The sequence below is a fragment of the Agelaius phoeniceus genome, chromosome 1 (assembly GCF_051311805.1).
Source record: "Agelaius phoeniceus isolate bAgePho1 chromosome 1, bAgePho1.hap1, whole genome shotgun sequence".
Classification (NCBI taxonomy): domain Eukaryota; kingdom Metazoa; phylum Chordata; class Aves; order Passeriformes; family Icteridae; genus Agelaius; species Agelaius phoeniceus.
In genome coordinates, this window is record NC_135265.1 from 33,705,664 (window position 1) to 33,721,612 (window position 15,949).

General features: G+C 40.3%; 1 protein-coding gene across 3 annotated transcripts in view; it reads right to left on the reverse strand.

The window, feature by feature from the left end:
- NPVF (neuropeptide VF precursor) overlaps positions 1–15,949 on the reverse strand; it is a 134,285-nt gene that overhangs the window by 33,909 nt on the left and 84,427 nt on the right. Inside the window, exon 1 of one of the 3 annotated variants that reach the window (XM_077190728.1) lies at positions 10,506–10,609. The exons of 1 other annotated variant lie outside the window; for it this stretch is intronic. In XM_077190728.1, the coding sequence (XP_077046843.1) occupies positions 10,506–10,587 (82 nt within the window). In that variant the 5' untranslated portion in view covers positions 10,588–10,609. Of the gene's footprint in view, positions 1–1,052; positions 1,132–10,505; positions 10,610–15,949 lie in introns of those variants that run through there. One more of the 3 variants, XM_077190734.1, reaches the window with a different exon arrangement.

Consider the following 15,949-nt stretch of genomic DNA (forward strand, 5'->3'; position numbering starts at 1 on the left):
TCATGTGTTAATATTTTGACACGAATCAGAGTTCAGTGGCCTAGCTATGCCATGAAACCATCATCTATTGCAGTCCTCTTCAAGGTGATACAGTGTTCTTCTCTGCTTATAAAATAAAGAATAACACCCTATCCAGCTCTGGCTTAGCATTTCACTAAAAGATAATTGCTCAAAAATCTCAGTAGACTTTGCATCCACATCTGTAAATGACCATATGGTGCTTTATGGAAGTCTATCCTGAGCCAGACGGGTTGGTATGTTCTAGCTGCCCCTGTCCCTTCAATAATGCAAAGCAGTCATAAACCCACCTTAAGCGGCTGCTTAAGTCAAGTTTACAGCAACTGAGTGACTGCCCTGCTGAAGCCACCTCTTGCACTACATGTAGGTTGTTCAGACAAGCACTTTATTGAAATGACAAGCCTGATGTGAAATAGTGTTGTCTTCTACCTGGTGAAACCTAAAGAATAATAACACGTGAAGCTGCTACTGATTAGAATTATTTTGATAGAAGCAAATGTTTTGATTGCTGTCCTGTTCAGCAATTAAGTGTGAATTATAATAACAGTTAAAGACCATTTACCTAAAATGGTTTAGTGGTGGAGTCAGCAGTGCTAGGCTAAAGGTGGGACTTGATCTTAAAGGTTTCTTCCTATATAAATAATTCTATGATTCTAGGATTCTGTGAAAATTGGATTAATTTAGCTCAAAGATAAGCAGGCTATTTGCTGTTCGCAAAATCTCAGAGTAAATCTCAAAGTAAAATGAGAGAGATAGCTGATGCTATGAAAAGAGTTTAATAGTTTAAGCTAAAAAATATAGAAGATCCAGAAGCTGAAAATAAAAATGTATGGTAAAAGGCTATCCTGACAGCTCTTGATTTGTGTGAGTGGGCACATCTGTGCTCTGTTACACAACATAGAGAGAGCAGGAAAAGAGCATTCAAAGTACAGTTGTGTTCTCCTATAGTCCCTTTCACAGCAGTTGCTCAAAGCATTCTTTCAGACAAACAACAGATGCAAGTATTTTGTATCAATCCACAAAAAAATACCTACCTATTGTTGGATAATGCAAAATCTCTGCTTATGTACCCTCCCTCCAGCCATTAAACAGAGTCTGGTGGGCTGAAGGCATCTGATGCATGAGTTTCATCCTGTTTCCAGTGGGGACGTCCAGAACTGCAGCCATTTAACAGACAAATGAATATACAGAGCCATTAAAACACATTAAATACTCCTGCATGTGTTTAACTGCAAGTATATGACTAATCTTTTTGACTCCAGAGGCAGCAAGGCATACATCTTAAGCAGGTACTTAAGAATCTTGTTGAATGGAGCTCACAGAACATTAGTTCCTGTGCTGGAGTGTTTGCTGGTGTAATTGCCAAGGATTGTGCTGCAGAGGGGCAGGAGAGCAGGGCTGCAGGCACAGGGTCCCTCCTTGTGCACCTCTCTGCACTCAGCACCTAGCAGTGTGTCCTCCAAGGACTGTTTGGACCACGTACAGGCACCTGTGGGACAGACCCTAGAGAAAATATATGATGACTCCTGTCACTTGTCAAAGTTGACCTTACACTGGCAATGAGAAAAGCTTGTCGAAATGGAAATAAGGGAGAAAAAAAAAGAAGAATTCAGATTTGGGGGACTCTGGAGGTAGAAGCAACACTGAAGTTATTGGGCTGTACTTCACAGCTAGGAGCAGCTTCCACCCCTGCACAAAAGTCAGGGTGCAGCAAGCACCAGGTCAGGGCTAAGCTGGCACTGCCAGATCAATACACACCTTGTGGCTGCTTCTATTGAATGAACTCAAAGACTTTGTAAAACAGAGCAGACCTGCAAGAATTGGGTTGAGTCAATGAAGGCATTGCCCATCGTTCATGGTCCTTGCATCCTGGCCTAACCAGGGAGCTAATGATGCAAAGGCAGAGCAAAGTTAGTTTTCTGGAGAAAAGTTACACCATAATTTACAGAGTAACCTTTACTTAGTGAGGGAAAGGATTTTTCATAGATACAAAAGGCAAGGACTTGAATCTCATTGGGAAACTTTCCATTCCTTTTACCTCTGTCTCCATTTAAATGAAATAGGGAGGCCCATTTGCAGCCAACAAAATTAGCTAAAAGCTACTCACATAAAGACAGAGATTTCATTGAAATCAAATCCATATATTATCTCACAGGAACAGTTGTCCAGAGTTAATTTCCAGGTTAATAGGCTATTATTGCCATTTTCAAATAAAGCAATTAAAAGTAATATTCTTATATTACTGATAAGGAGGATCACACTCCATTGGATTGTCAGCTTATTTTGTTCAATGTTCTTCATCAAAAAGTATCTAGTAGAAATTACTCTAGGCCAAAATGGAACAAGACTGCCTAGAGGAAAAAAATAACTCTCTGAAGTAAAAGGAAGATTTTTTTAAAATTAAATTTTGAAGCAATGAACTTTATTCCTTAACTTGTGAGATGTGTAGAAAGTATTTTCTGTATAAATGTTCTTTCATCAGTTTTTCTGAATTGAAAAGCAGAGGTAAAACAAGATGATAATTATATATCAGATATGTTTTCCTGTGGATGTTGAATGCTTTCCATGGATCATGTGTAATATGGTAAACCATAATCTCTTCCACAAAAGCATTTTGTGCAAACTCCCAGAATATTCCCAGTTCTTTTCTGTGAGAAGATCTGTACCATATAGGCAAAAATCTGCTCAAGGAGAAGAAATATAATTTCTCATGGGGAATTATCATACATGTGAATGAGAAAACATTGCTTTTTCCTTCTAAAATGGCATGACTGTAGGTATGTCCTGGTCCAAGTAGAAACTGTCTTTTTTAGATTATCATCATGTCAGCCTGCACTTGTGAAACCAATTTTGATGGATCTGGGGCAAATTTAGAATCAAAGGAGAGAGCTAACCTCAGAATTTAAAAGGAGACCTTCATTTTTCACAGAGTTCATTTTTTGTCTGTTTGAAGAAGACAAAGTGCTAAGCAAAGCCCCTATATTCATGCTGCTTTGGTGGATAAATGCCTGGGTATTTTGCAATGGCAAAACTAACCCATTCAGCTATTTTGAGGGTTTTACTGGACTAGAGCAATGCAAAGTTTCTGACTTGACATTCTTTCTGTTTGATGAAGTCTCCAAGTTTGCTATCTGTGTAGGATGACTGGTCTAGCATTAGAGCTTATAGTTGTCACTGTCCTGGAAAGGTTTTACTGAGCAGGGTGAGTTGATTTCTGCAGTTGGTCATCAGTCATGGGCCATGCAGGGAATCCTGACCTGGGAATGTGCCTCATGGTGATGAGAACCTGATGTTTCTGTGTCCTCATGGATCTACAGCACAAATTTGGAGTACAGCAAGAGGGAGTCAGTTCCTGACATTCCTCTTCACAGGCCTCCAGACAGCCTTTGGATTTATGGGACATATTGCTTCAACATCCCCCATGTCAGTAAACCTTTTCATCCCTTAGAAAACACCTGTGGTTTATGTTTAATCCTTAAGACCTGTGAAAGTTTTGACACGTGCCTTAATAATGCTTCACTTTGAAAGGTATAAAAAATGACCTTGCAGTGCAGCCTTCCCAGTCACTGGCATGTATTCACCAAGTGGGGCAACATAAATAAGAAAGTGGCAAAGGTCTCTCTTGATTTCAGTCATTCTAGGATATGACATTCTTGATAAAATGAATCCTCTGGGATCCGATTCAAAGACTCAGATGTGAAATGCACCTGTCTTTTGAGAATTCTGAGTCCAGCTCATGCCAAACCAAATTAATTGGAAAGCCAGACTAAGCACTGCTGATTTAAAGCACATGCTGGGTTGCTCAGTGGTTTGGGGGAGGGACACAAGAGAGGGAACTTCCTAGTCCCAGGGAAGTTGTGTTTGAAGGGCACAGGATACTTTAGGTTTGTGCTGTTCACAAGCAGTGACATTCCTTCGTCCCCAAAGGCCAGCTCAAGGCTTGTGCTCTCCTCAGCTCTCACATCAAACTTGCTTCCACAGTGTAAATTGTAGGTTTGCCTTCAGAAAGGGCTTTGCCAGAGGGACAGGATGGTGCTGAGAAGGATGTAAGCTGTCTTCTGCTCCACACAGAGCTTCAAGAGCACGTGAGAAACACAAAGTAATGCTTCTCATCGTCAGCAAGTGACACTTTGCCTTTCAGATTGAAGTTTTTAATTAAAATGGGAATTTCTGGACTGAATATTGGCAGCCACAGGACTGCTGAAATGTGACATCATTTATGACTCCAGCAGTAAGGAGTTCACTGTCCATGATCATAAAGCAGATTCCAGCCTTGATTTGATATCGATTTAACAGTCAGCATAAGTTTGCCCTTTAATATTAAACAAAATATGTCAGATCAAAGCATTAACAGTATTCTTCCTGGGGGTTTCTCCATGGATATTAGCTCCAGCTCTTCCAAGCAGAGATGTCTGGCAGAGAGCAAGCTTCAGACCTCTGTCCTGTAACATCACTTTTCTGGAGCAATGTTCCTGCTATCCTCCACTGCCCCTGCACAGTGTCATTCCCTCACCACTCTTTTTCTCCCCAGCACAGACTAAGGCCATTTCTGCTACAAATCTTCTGTTACATTAATTGCCAAAGACTGAAAAATCCAGTCTTCATTTCTTTCTGCAGACACTCCGCAGCTCTGTGCTCAGCCCTTCCTTCCCAGCCATCCCTGTTCTAATGGCTTCTGTCCATTCTTGCAAGTCTCATTTATTTTCTGGCTTCTTTTTGACACGAGTGATACAATATGTGACCTCTGTCATGTGTCCTGATTTGTCTGTCTCCTGCCCCCATGTTTCTGATATTCATTAAGACGATACTCACTTTTCCAGCTCTGCTTTGTCCCTTAGTGAGGTACACTCAGACACTCACATCAATGTCTTTTTAAATTGAATTTTCTTATTGCCATATCTGAATTTAATCTCCAGTATATTCCTTCTTGGCTTTAGCTGTACTTCTTCTACCATCCTTTGTCCCTTTGTTTGAAAAAGGAACCAAAATAATGCAGTAATATTTGAGTTCTGAGATATCAGGAGGAACCTGGTCTATTTGGAAAAAAAAGTCAGTCCCATGAGAACTCCAGAATAACACTTTAAACAGCTGTCCTGACATCAAGTGACATCAGTTTTGACAACTTACTGCCATTGTGAGCTAAAATATCCTGATAGCAGTATGTAAGTTTTTATCTCAATACCCCCTCCAAGCCAAAATCCTTACTTAGCATTAAAGATAGAGGCAACACTGATCTGACAGAGAGCCTGAATAGCCCCTTCCTATACCGTTCTCTGAGAGACTGTTCTGGGAGAGCTGAGGAGGAAAGGGTCATTTCTTTTAATTGTAAGGATGTGGCAGTTGGGAAAATTTGTATTCATCCTGTATTGTGCAGCTGTTGGGATGGGAAGACTCATGGGATATGTGATACACTTCGAATGTTTTTTATTTTAGTTTTTCATTAAATATCAGGGCTGCTGAAAATACAAGATAATATTGTGGTAGATCTATAATATAAATGGAAGTAAACAGATGCATTAGCAACCTGCTTGTGTACTTAAACATATCTTGCCCTTGCATATGTCTATCCTTGCTAGCATTTCCTTCTGTTTACCACAGTGAACTGGGATTAATTTGATCAGACATTTTAAATCCGGGCTTGGTCAGTAATGCTGGCTTTCTGAACACAAAAAGTAGTTTTCTCTGAATCAACATGCAGAAGCTTATGGATGATAGATGTGTAAACTCCATTTTGGTCCTCTGCTTATTCTCCTTATGAAGTCATAGGTGGAAGCAGCTGTTTTGTGATATTTTCCTGCCACTTATATAACAGATCTTGGAAGTGAAGCTGAGGTTACATAAAAGCTCTGTGAAAATTGGATTGGTTTTTAGTGTTCATGGAGGAAATCATGGAAGTAGAAACGACACAATATGATCAGAGACAGACAGGAACTACTAATTTGTAAAATTATTTCTACATTGGTTCTCTTTCTATTAAGACTAAAGAAAAATCCTTTGGTGATTGTAGCACAGGGGTTTCAACCCTAGAAGTCAGAGTGTTTGCTGCCTGTGGCTTAAGACCTTTGCCTCCTCACCATTTTGGCAGCATTTTCTCATGCACTTGCTCATGACACTTGCTCATGTCCGGTCCACAGTCACTGCTGTCGAACCTGGATGCCAAGAAAGGCAAAATTCATTCACACATTTCCACCCAGACAAAGTTTAAATCCAGTTAGATGAATCAGGCTTCTCATTTTAGACCCTGATGCTCTGAAGTGATACCTAACCCATATCCACTGCAAAAAATCAGGCATCATTTGATTGTTCCCCATCAACTATGTATTCCCCAACTGGTGAAGAAGTTTAATTTTACCCTCTGATTACCCAAAAGTAATCTGCCCAAAAGCACTGATATTTCCATCTACTTGGACTGATGACAGCCCATGATTTACATGCAGCAATGTGGTTCTGAGGGGTCTCAGAACCATCTGAATATAAAGGTTTAATGATTGGATTATATATTCTCTCTCCATGATGGAAAATAAGACAACTGACTTGGCTTTCAGGCAGATTACATAAGCCCAAGTTAAGTGGTAGAATAAAAATGACTGATATTCCTTCTTGACTTAAATACAGCACTAAGTATTATGTCCTTGAATTCTGCGTAAAGCAATTTCCTCCTCTTTGGTAACAGCTAGGGGGCATTCCAGATGCAAATAGAGTCAGCTTTGCATTTTTAATATTTCTTATATACATAATTCACTGCCTCAGTTTAGAAACGTTATTGCTACCTCTTCTATGCATTTCAATTATTTTGCACCTCTGAACTTTCATATTAACTTTAATGTCAGCTCTTAAAGTGTATTTTGTGCAGGCGAGCTTGTGCTCATGTCTCTTGAAATTCACAGATTGCACAAATGCTCATCCAGGCACAAATACACTGTACAGTTTAACCTGTGTCATTTCACTGGTGTGTGTGGGGGTTCACTAACTGCACACAGAGTTACACCAAAGCCCTGAAAATCAATAGGTAGAAATGGGAGCCAAGCAAGAGCAATCAGCACCAGAATATCACATTTGTGTGCATACATAACCCACAGGCATAATGAGGATTCCAGCTGATCAATAGGAAACAATGCTTTTTTTAAAGTAGCTTTCAAAATAATAGAAATTCTGGATGGAAGAATATGACCACAATGGAAGGAAATTTATCCCCTTGCTAATGTGAAATTAATTAATGCATTCCATAAAGCCAGAGACTGTGAGACTATTCTGAGCCAGATTTCCTTCACTGCATTTTTCAGAAGAGAGAGGCAGTCGTGGCCATCTCCTGTGACCACGAATGTTCCTGAGAAATTTTTTCACTCAGAGGAACAGAGGCAAAGATCCACAGCATTTGTTTGACTCTTCAAACATCTTCAGTTACTGGATGACATTGTCAACAGCTTGCAACCACAGATCTTGGGGAGGTGACTGGTAGATGGCTTTGTTAATCTCTGCTGATACTGTCTATGGGGCATAGATTGGTCTCTTACTCACTCCATGCAGGAAATGGTGCCAGAAACATCCTCTCTATTGGTCCCACTCCTCTTGCAGCCCATCAGAGCAGCAAGGCAGGGATCCAGCTGTGCTCCTTCTTTTGAAGAAATACTTTTCTTGCCTGACAGTCTGAGATGGAGAGTGAATGGGGTCATCTCATCTTCTGCTCCACCCCATCCCTACCGGACCAATGTGATTGAACAGCATGGCAACATGTACCAAGTGTTTCCCTGGGAGCCTTTCTTAAGGGTGGCAAAACTGAAGCTGCACTGAATCAATTACAGTGTTTTGAATGCTGACACCTGTACAGTCAGCATGACTGGTACTTCAATCATAAACTGTGCTTCCTATCTAAAAAAAGACTATAAACAAAAGATATGACCAAAATCTCTCTTGGTTTTACTCTACTGACTGTTTCTCAAAATGACTGAAAACCAAGCCTGCTGCCTCCTGCATTTCAATTGAAATAGATGCCCTGCTTCTAACTTCCCATCAATTTACAACAATGTAAGCCCAATGGTATGGTGGAAAATCCACCCCCAGTGTGCACAGATTTTGTGCACATTACAAGGCTGCTGTAGCTCTGCAAAGCCAATGCAGAGGCTGTGCCAGGGCTGTCAGTCACAGACATGCTGGCAAAAGCCTGAAAGTGTTTCCTGGCTGCAGATGAGTGCCATGTTCCAAAGATGATGACTGCTCTTACTGAAAAGGAGCTGCCTCTGGGCTGAATGTGCCCTGGCAGCCATCAGCTTAGACTCCACTACTGGAACTTTTCCACTAAATAGATGGTGGGGTCAGTCTTCTGTTTGATTTCTCTCCTCTTGTCTCAAATAGTTACTGATGAAGAAATAGCGGGAAACAAAATGAGTTCAGGGTTTATGCTAATGTTACTGTAGCACTGTGAGTGAGGAAAAACTGTCTTGCAGACTGGACAGCCATGAGGAGCCAGATGATGAAAGATGATAATGAAAGATGATGATGAAATCAATGCTCTGGAAAGCTGGTCTAGCTGACACCAGAAGTTGGGACATAAATGAAAATGCATTGTGTGTCATCAGTGCACATGGCTCCCAGCAGTGCTCACTGCAGCTAATGGGGAACTGCAGCTGGAGACTGCAAACAGCTCAGGGTGCAGTGGGGGATCCACCTGAGAAGCAGCCAAGGCTCTCCATGTTCCCATCCTTTCACAGTGAATTACTGCCCTTGAAGTGGGCTGTTGTCATTGGCCCTGAGCCACCCTGGGTCCATCTCCAGGTAAGTGAAACACGTTCATTTTGATCACTCCAAGGACCCCTGCCGTCTGGGTGTGCCTGCAGCTATCCACCCTGTTTGTTTGATGCAATAGGCAGGGCAGCTAACTTGGTAATTGCAGCAGCTGCTTCTAACAAATACCTGACTTGAGCCTAATGTTTTGGTTTGCTGGACAAACCAAATGAAGAATTCAATTTGGATTGAATCAGTGGTTACTGTTATTACTTTAAATGGCAAAATAAATATCCTACTTCAACCTCTGCCCTGATATAATAGATTCATTTAATACAAAATGGACAACCTTAGATGCAAAAAGAACAACTTAAGAAAATTGAAGTATTTTGTTTTGTGGCCCTTGTAAGAGGAAGACTTGGGCTCTATTCATGCTGACTACCCAGTAGCCTAGTGGTTAGAACACATCTAAAATGGGGAATTTGGATTCAGATCTGCTCTCTCCCTGAAGGCAGTCACAGTCCTGTGCTCAAGGAAAGCTCCACCACCTGCAGTGCTAAGGCATGGAGATAAAAGTCTGTCTGCAATTGGGGATACAGGGGGTTTGTGATGGGTGTCTTTAGCTGATGCTGCTCTCTTTGAATAAACTGTTGAAAACAGGATCCTTGTCTTTTATCTTTAGGTGAATATGTTACCTGTAAACCCAGGGATTTGTTTGCTAATATATTTGGAGGGGCATCTTTCAATACATGCACTGTATAAGAACAAAATTTCTCAGCTAAAGATTCATATAAAGATTCACATGGACAAATTGCTCATCTTCCTTATTGGAATTGGTTAAAATACTTCATTTGTCTTTGCAAGACTTTTGAGGATAAATACTCAATGCACTAGTAGCCACTGCATTGAGCCACAGAAAACTCTGTATTTGGGCGGCTGCTAAGACACCTCTTCCCATATTTCCTCATTTTCCTTTGCTCTAGGAAAAGTTGGAATTCTTCAAAAAAGTGACCTCCTCAGGCACCATCTCTCCTCTTATTTATTTCTTGATTCAGCTGTCATTCATTACATTAAAGGTTATTTTTTTAATGAAGCACTGTGGGTAGGGAGAAATAACTTTTACCTTCTGTTCTAATTGATGAATGATGTGTTAACTAATCAGAAAGCTTTTCTATAGGCACCATTAAAGCAACAGATGTATGTGGCTCAGGAGAGATTTGTTGAACAGCTTCAACCTTTAAGTGCAGAGGATAAATGGGTGGTGACATCATTATACCTTGACAAATAGAAATTATATCATTCTCTTTTTTTCATTACTGATGTTTGATTTATTTCTATGGTTTTCATTTTGATGAGATCCATTCATTGTCTCTACAGTTAAAACCTTTGAAAATTGCAATATGCAACTAAAGTGGTTATAATAATTTGCACATGATCTTCAGCGTGTTAACTTTTGAGGTTTTCTCAAAAGTTTCTTCTAATAGAACAATAGTATGATGTGGAATATGATAGGACAAAAAAAGAAACATTTGAAATTGATCCTTGGGTTCATTTTTGAGCTAGCCACAAAAACAGCACATAGGGAGTCAGAGCACATTTGATGTGGTTATAAAGCACCTACATTGGTTGCTGGAGGATTTTATTTTCGCAGTGAACTCGAAGCCTCAGAAGATAGACAGTTGTTCTGCACAGCAATTCTGTGCCATAATAAACAAGCAAATGTTCCCCTCTCACCCACCTCTCCCCAGTATATTTTGAGCTCTTACCTTGTTTGATTGCATTTCTCATACAGTCACTGAGATGGATCAGAATTTCTCTGAAAATTTTGGTTATTACTGAAGATTGCATTTTTCCCACTTTTACTGCAGCTTACAAATCAGAAACTAAAAATAAAATGTGCATCTGTTTGGATAATCTATTTCTCCAGAACAGATTAAAATGACAGAATAAATCTTGGATGTACTTGGAAGAGCTTTGAATGAATCACAACAAGAGATTAAAACAAGGTGAGTTTTGCTTGGCTAGAACCTCAATGAGGGAATTAAACTGATGCTGTGTCAGGGCAAAGTTTGCAAGATAAAATAGGGGTCCTTAGTGTCTACTACAGAAGTATAAACAGCAGATTAAAACTGACATTTCTGCCATAAGACCTTTATGTACACTGGGGGAAAAAGAGATCAAGGTTAGTTAGAAAAGAAAGTCAGGAAGACAAAATTCATATTTAGAATATCTCATAGGTGTGAGTGGGGTTTCCCTGTCCATGGCCACAGCTTGGAAAGCAAGGACTGAATAAGTGCCTGTTCTTGTACCCTGGAGTAGGGGTAGGCAGCACAAGGGTGAGATGTGCTGGCAAGTTCTCTGCTTCTTCAGATTCCAGGCAGGAGTTCTTAAGCTGAAACTTTCCTGTATGAGAAAACCTTAAAAAAAAAAAAAAAAGAGAGACCCTGAACATGTTGGCTGATCCTCAGAAAAGCTGATGAGCTAATCCCAGCATGCAATCAATCCATTTTGAAGGGATTCATGGTCCAGAGCATGGAAAGAGCTCGTGGCTGCCTCTGCTAATGATGCTACCGGCATCACTGCTGTTCTGGCCAGGAGTGGTAACAGGAAAGTTACATTGCTCTACTCCTGTTCTGGGCTTGCTTTACTGAAATTTAATGTAAATAAGTGTCTATTTATGGTTTTAGGAGTCAAATCTTAGTGTTCTGCTTGCTGTCAGCCAGCTGCCTTTAAAATGGTAAATGGTCCTAAGTGCAAGAAAGGAATGAAGATGCAATTTAATGTAAATATAGAAAGTTTAAGTTCTGTCACTAAACTACAATTAAATCAATTTTGGAAAAAGCTGTGCTTAGCTTCACAGGAAGGAATGCATTTGCTTCAGTACCAGCCATGAAAAAATAGTGGTGTTTTTACAAGAGAACTGGGAACAGATGATCTTTCAAGTCCCTTCTGGCCTTAAATCTGTGAATCTAGGAAATGATGCCTCATTTCACACTCTAAGTCATTAAAAACACACTTTAATTATTGAAGTAATCACATTTCTTGGCATTGTGGCTACTACCTGCTAAGATGATATACCAGATGATCAGTATTTTACCGAAATTAGCGAAAAGAAGTGTTCTTTACCAGAAGTCTTCTTTTTTATTGTTTCCACAAGCTCACAGGAACTCTAAAATATAGAAAACCATTCAGTGTTATATATTATTAAAAGAAAAGCTTTGCAAAGTAGGTCTCTGTGTGACTCCCTTTCCCCATAAGAACAAGGAATGTATGAAGCTGTCACAAAGAGGGAGAGATAACTCATGAGAATATGAGAATAACTCATGCACAAAGAATGCTGGGGGTTGGGACAGGGGCAAGAGAGGTGTTAAGCATTAGCTTGTACTTTTAAATAATCTTAGACACATTTCAAAGTACTACTCAATTGTTTTTTCAGTAATGGAATCATTCCCATCACACAACTTTCTAATTGGAGTTCACATCCTTACCCTCCACACAATGAGGAGACCTTGGGGCACAACTGGATTTCAAACAAGGTTGTTTCCTAATCTTAAGGCACTGTACTGGGTCAGACTGCTCCTTTCTATTACATCCTTTTATGGTTTTCTGGGGAAGACAGAGAGATGCTCTAAAAACCTCAGGAACATCTTACAAAGTTACTGCTCAATCCCTATGTGCTATAAATGTGTCTTTTCAACAGAAAACACAGGCAGGCAGTGTCTTCAGGTTTGTTTCTTTCAGTACCAATCCAAGGGAGAGGGCCCAATTTAACTTGAATTTCTTGGTGGTGCTGTAAAACATCACCAATTAAACACATCCAGTGAGCCTCCCTGTGAGCTCCAGTGTTGGTACTGCAAACTAGCATTTACCTTCCTATTGATGGGGCTGTCCTGGCACAAAGCTCCATTTCACATGGGCATTTCTGGGTAAATAATAAGCTCAACCAGAGAGGATGAATAAAGGAAGAAAGTAATTTTTCATACTGAATGAGTACCAGGTAGGACTGAAGTAAATGAAACAATTTGCTTGAGAAAGTGAGTGCAGTAAAAACTTCTGGTTTTGATGAGCTGTGTCTCCAAAGAACTGGATATACTTTAACAGTATCATTTCTGATTTATCTGCTGTTGCCAGATAAATTTTCTTCTGGGGGAAGAGCAGAATTCTCTTTATTTAATGTACCATGTCTGGAATGTGGACTAGATTCAGCTACATGTCGCTTATAATTATTTATGTAACTTATTAATCACTGGGCTGTCACTCAGCTGTTTATAAAACACAAAAGAACACTTGGAGCCTGAAAAATTACATTTTTCCTCCCTTGCACCTCCCCAAAGGCCTCTTTGCACTTCTGAGGAGACCTCCATTTAAATAAAAATCTTTTGCCCAGTCTAAGAAGGAACTCTGTAATGGCAATTTAAAGAACACACTTCTCCTTTATGCTTGGGAACTGAAAGATTCGCTTTAAAGTGCTGTAAAACTTTCTTTTCAACTTTTCTGACCAATGTCTTTGGGTCTTTGTTTAGTTTATTTTCTCAAATAGGTCATGGAAAGGGTCCCTTTCTTGCTTGCTCAACAACCTCTTTTCCTTATACTCAGCATTTGGAAAACAGCAGCATGTCTCCAATTGCTGCCTCTGTATCATGCCTGCTTCAAACTGGGCAATGCATAGAAAAGTTAAGGTGCTCAAACACAGCCATGCTCACACCTACTCACACCCCTGTTTCACACATCTCATTTCACTCTGTGCAGAGTGAGTCTGTGTGGCTTTGTGCACAGAGTGAGCTCCTGTGCAGGCTAGCTCACAGCCTGTCTTTCAGGGGAAGGTACCGTGCCAGTTCACAGACTAGCATCCGGCCTTGTAAATGATGCACACAAGAGCAATGATTCCATTCAGCTGAATTACATTTAAAATTTGATTATGAATGGCATCTTTGAGGCAGGCTATTCATCATTCCATGTCCTATGTGGGTCTCAATGTCTTGAAGCTTCATAAAGGCAATTCATTAAACAGCTTTTGCCAGACCAAGAGGTGACTCAGTGGGCTGGGGAAAAACAGTGGCTGACACCCCACTGCTGCCCATGGCATTCCTGCATTATTGTCCAGGGCTGCAGTATATTGGCAGGGTGCTTGTCCTTTTGGTGCCTCAGTTCAGCCAGTGGAGTAATGGCCATACCAGGATTTACCTGTCTTCTCACCCATTTGCTGGGCTGACTAGCAACATGTTTTCAATTTTTGCATGAAAGGCTCCGCATTAATCCATGCCACAATTTGCTTTGTTTGCTTTCACCACTAAAATTACTTGTTTCCCCCAAAGATCTGCCATCTGTCACGATTCACCTTTTACATTTTTATGCTCCACAGTTGAGCAAACACCAATGCCTGAATAACTCTATTTTCCATTATCAGTCCTTTAGAAGTGCCCTGAGGTCAAGGCAGTTGTGATGTCTTGCCCCTGGCTGGATTCCCTGAGACCTCAGGGCTCACCCTGTAGCCTTGCCCTCTCTGCAGCCACTAAAAATACCCCGTGTCTTTTTCTTAGCAGGGGTTTCCCAGTCTTTTAAAACCAAAAAGAAATCAGTCCTGTCTGGACTAATGGTAGTCCTGCCATAATCTGGCAGATGTAACATAGAGTTGTAGGAGGGAGAGGCAGAGAGATGAGACTCTGTCTGGGTGGATGTGGCAGCTGATGGGGACTGCTCTCTGCTCTCTAGATGGGTAATGATATCGTGATATCATTGGGTATCTTTGTCTGCACTTGACAAAGGAAGGGGGCAGACCCTGGGTGACAGCTGGGAAGTGCAGCTGTGAGCCACAAGGCAGGGTCTGAGTAGCCAGTTGCAAAAAAATTTTTGTGTTTTCATAATTCTTGTGAGTAATACCCTGTCAAAGTCTTCATCAAAAGTTATTAGTCCCTCCATAAACTGGTACTTCAATATGTAAACTTGCCTTGTAATTAATTTTATGAGCTATGTCCCTGGCACCATAGAGCTCTTATTTCATTTTAGGAGCATAATTGATTAGGCTTCCTGTTGCTGTGATGTAGACCAAGGATGTTGCCACCAAACGAGGAGTAATTTGTGACAGCTCATTTATGAGGAGCTATCTACTGTTTGCCAGCACTGAGCATACACACAAGGCAAAACAAAATATTTTGTATTGCTACTGCTGTGCACTGCTTGATGTTAAAACAGCAAAAGGAAAAACAAAGAGACTATAATTATGCAGCCAAATTAATACGGTTAATTATTATATATTAGCACAGCATCTTTTATTCTTCACTGCAAAGGTTTTTGTTCTCTGCTTATTCCTTTGAAGATATTTGTCTCAGTAGAGCATCAGATTACATTCCTGTCTGGGCAACTAGATTTTGCATTGCAAAAATTTCCTTTTGTTTCAATTGTATCAGATACTTTTCTCTACTTCCACTAACTGTTATGGCAAAACAAAGTCTCTCACTCTGATACAACTTTTAACGATTGCAGAGTCCATCTTGATGCCAATGGTGAACATTTTCCTTTCTTTTCTCTCCCTGTTTAATATTTGAGTGAATGTTATCTGAGAGAAATATGTTGGACACTCAGGCTGTATTAGCCTAATTTATGGCTAGCATAAAAGAAGCAATATTTCCTGTGGGTAAGGTCAAAAGGGCTTTGTTTTCTATTAATTAAAAATAGGCTCATATAAGACAATGCATGTAAGTAATAAAGACATAATGCTTATTTGTGTGGCCATAAAGGAGTAGGTTACTCATGACCACCAACCATAGCTGCAGTCTCCCTCTGACCCTGAAAACTGACCAAAAAAAAGAAAATGTATAATTTTATCCTTTCCATGCCTTGCTTATACAAGCTAGAGAAGTGAGCTGAATGTCTGAGAGGCAAGTCCTAGGTTGCTGCAGCCCCTTAAAGCCTGTAAACACTAGGTTGAAACTAAAAGTGTCTGGTGCTTGCTGCATCTCCCAAGGAACTATGTGTGGCCAAATTCAAGGAGAGCTCTGTCTGAAATAAAAAAAAAAAAACAAACCACAAAATCTCAGAAACCGATGTTTAAAAAATGAAACTAAGAATTTCAGAGGGAGAGTCAGAAGAAATGAGAAATGCTACCCTCCAAAACTGAAACAGAATGATAAATTACTTTTGCCTTTCTGAAGCCAAGCTAGAAAACCTCTGCTCACCTCTATTATCTACTTCTGGTCTCTGAAGATGCATT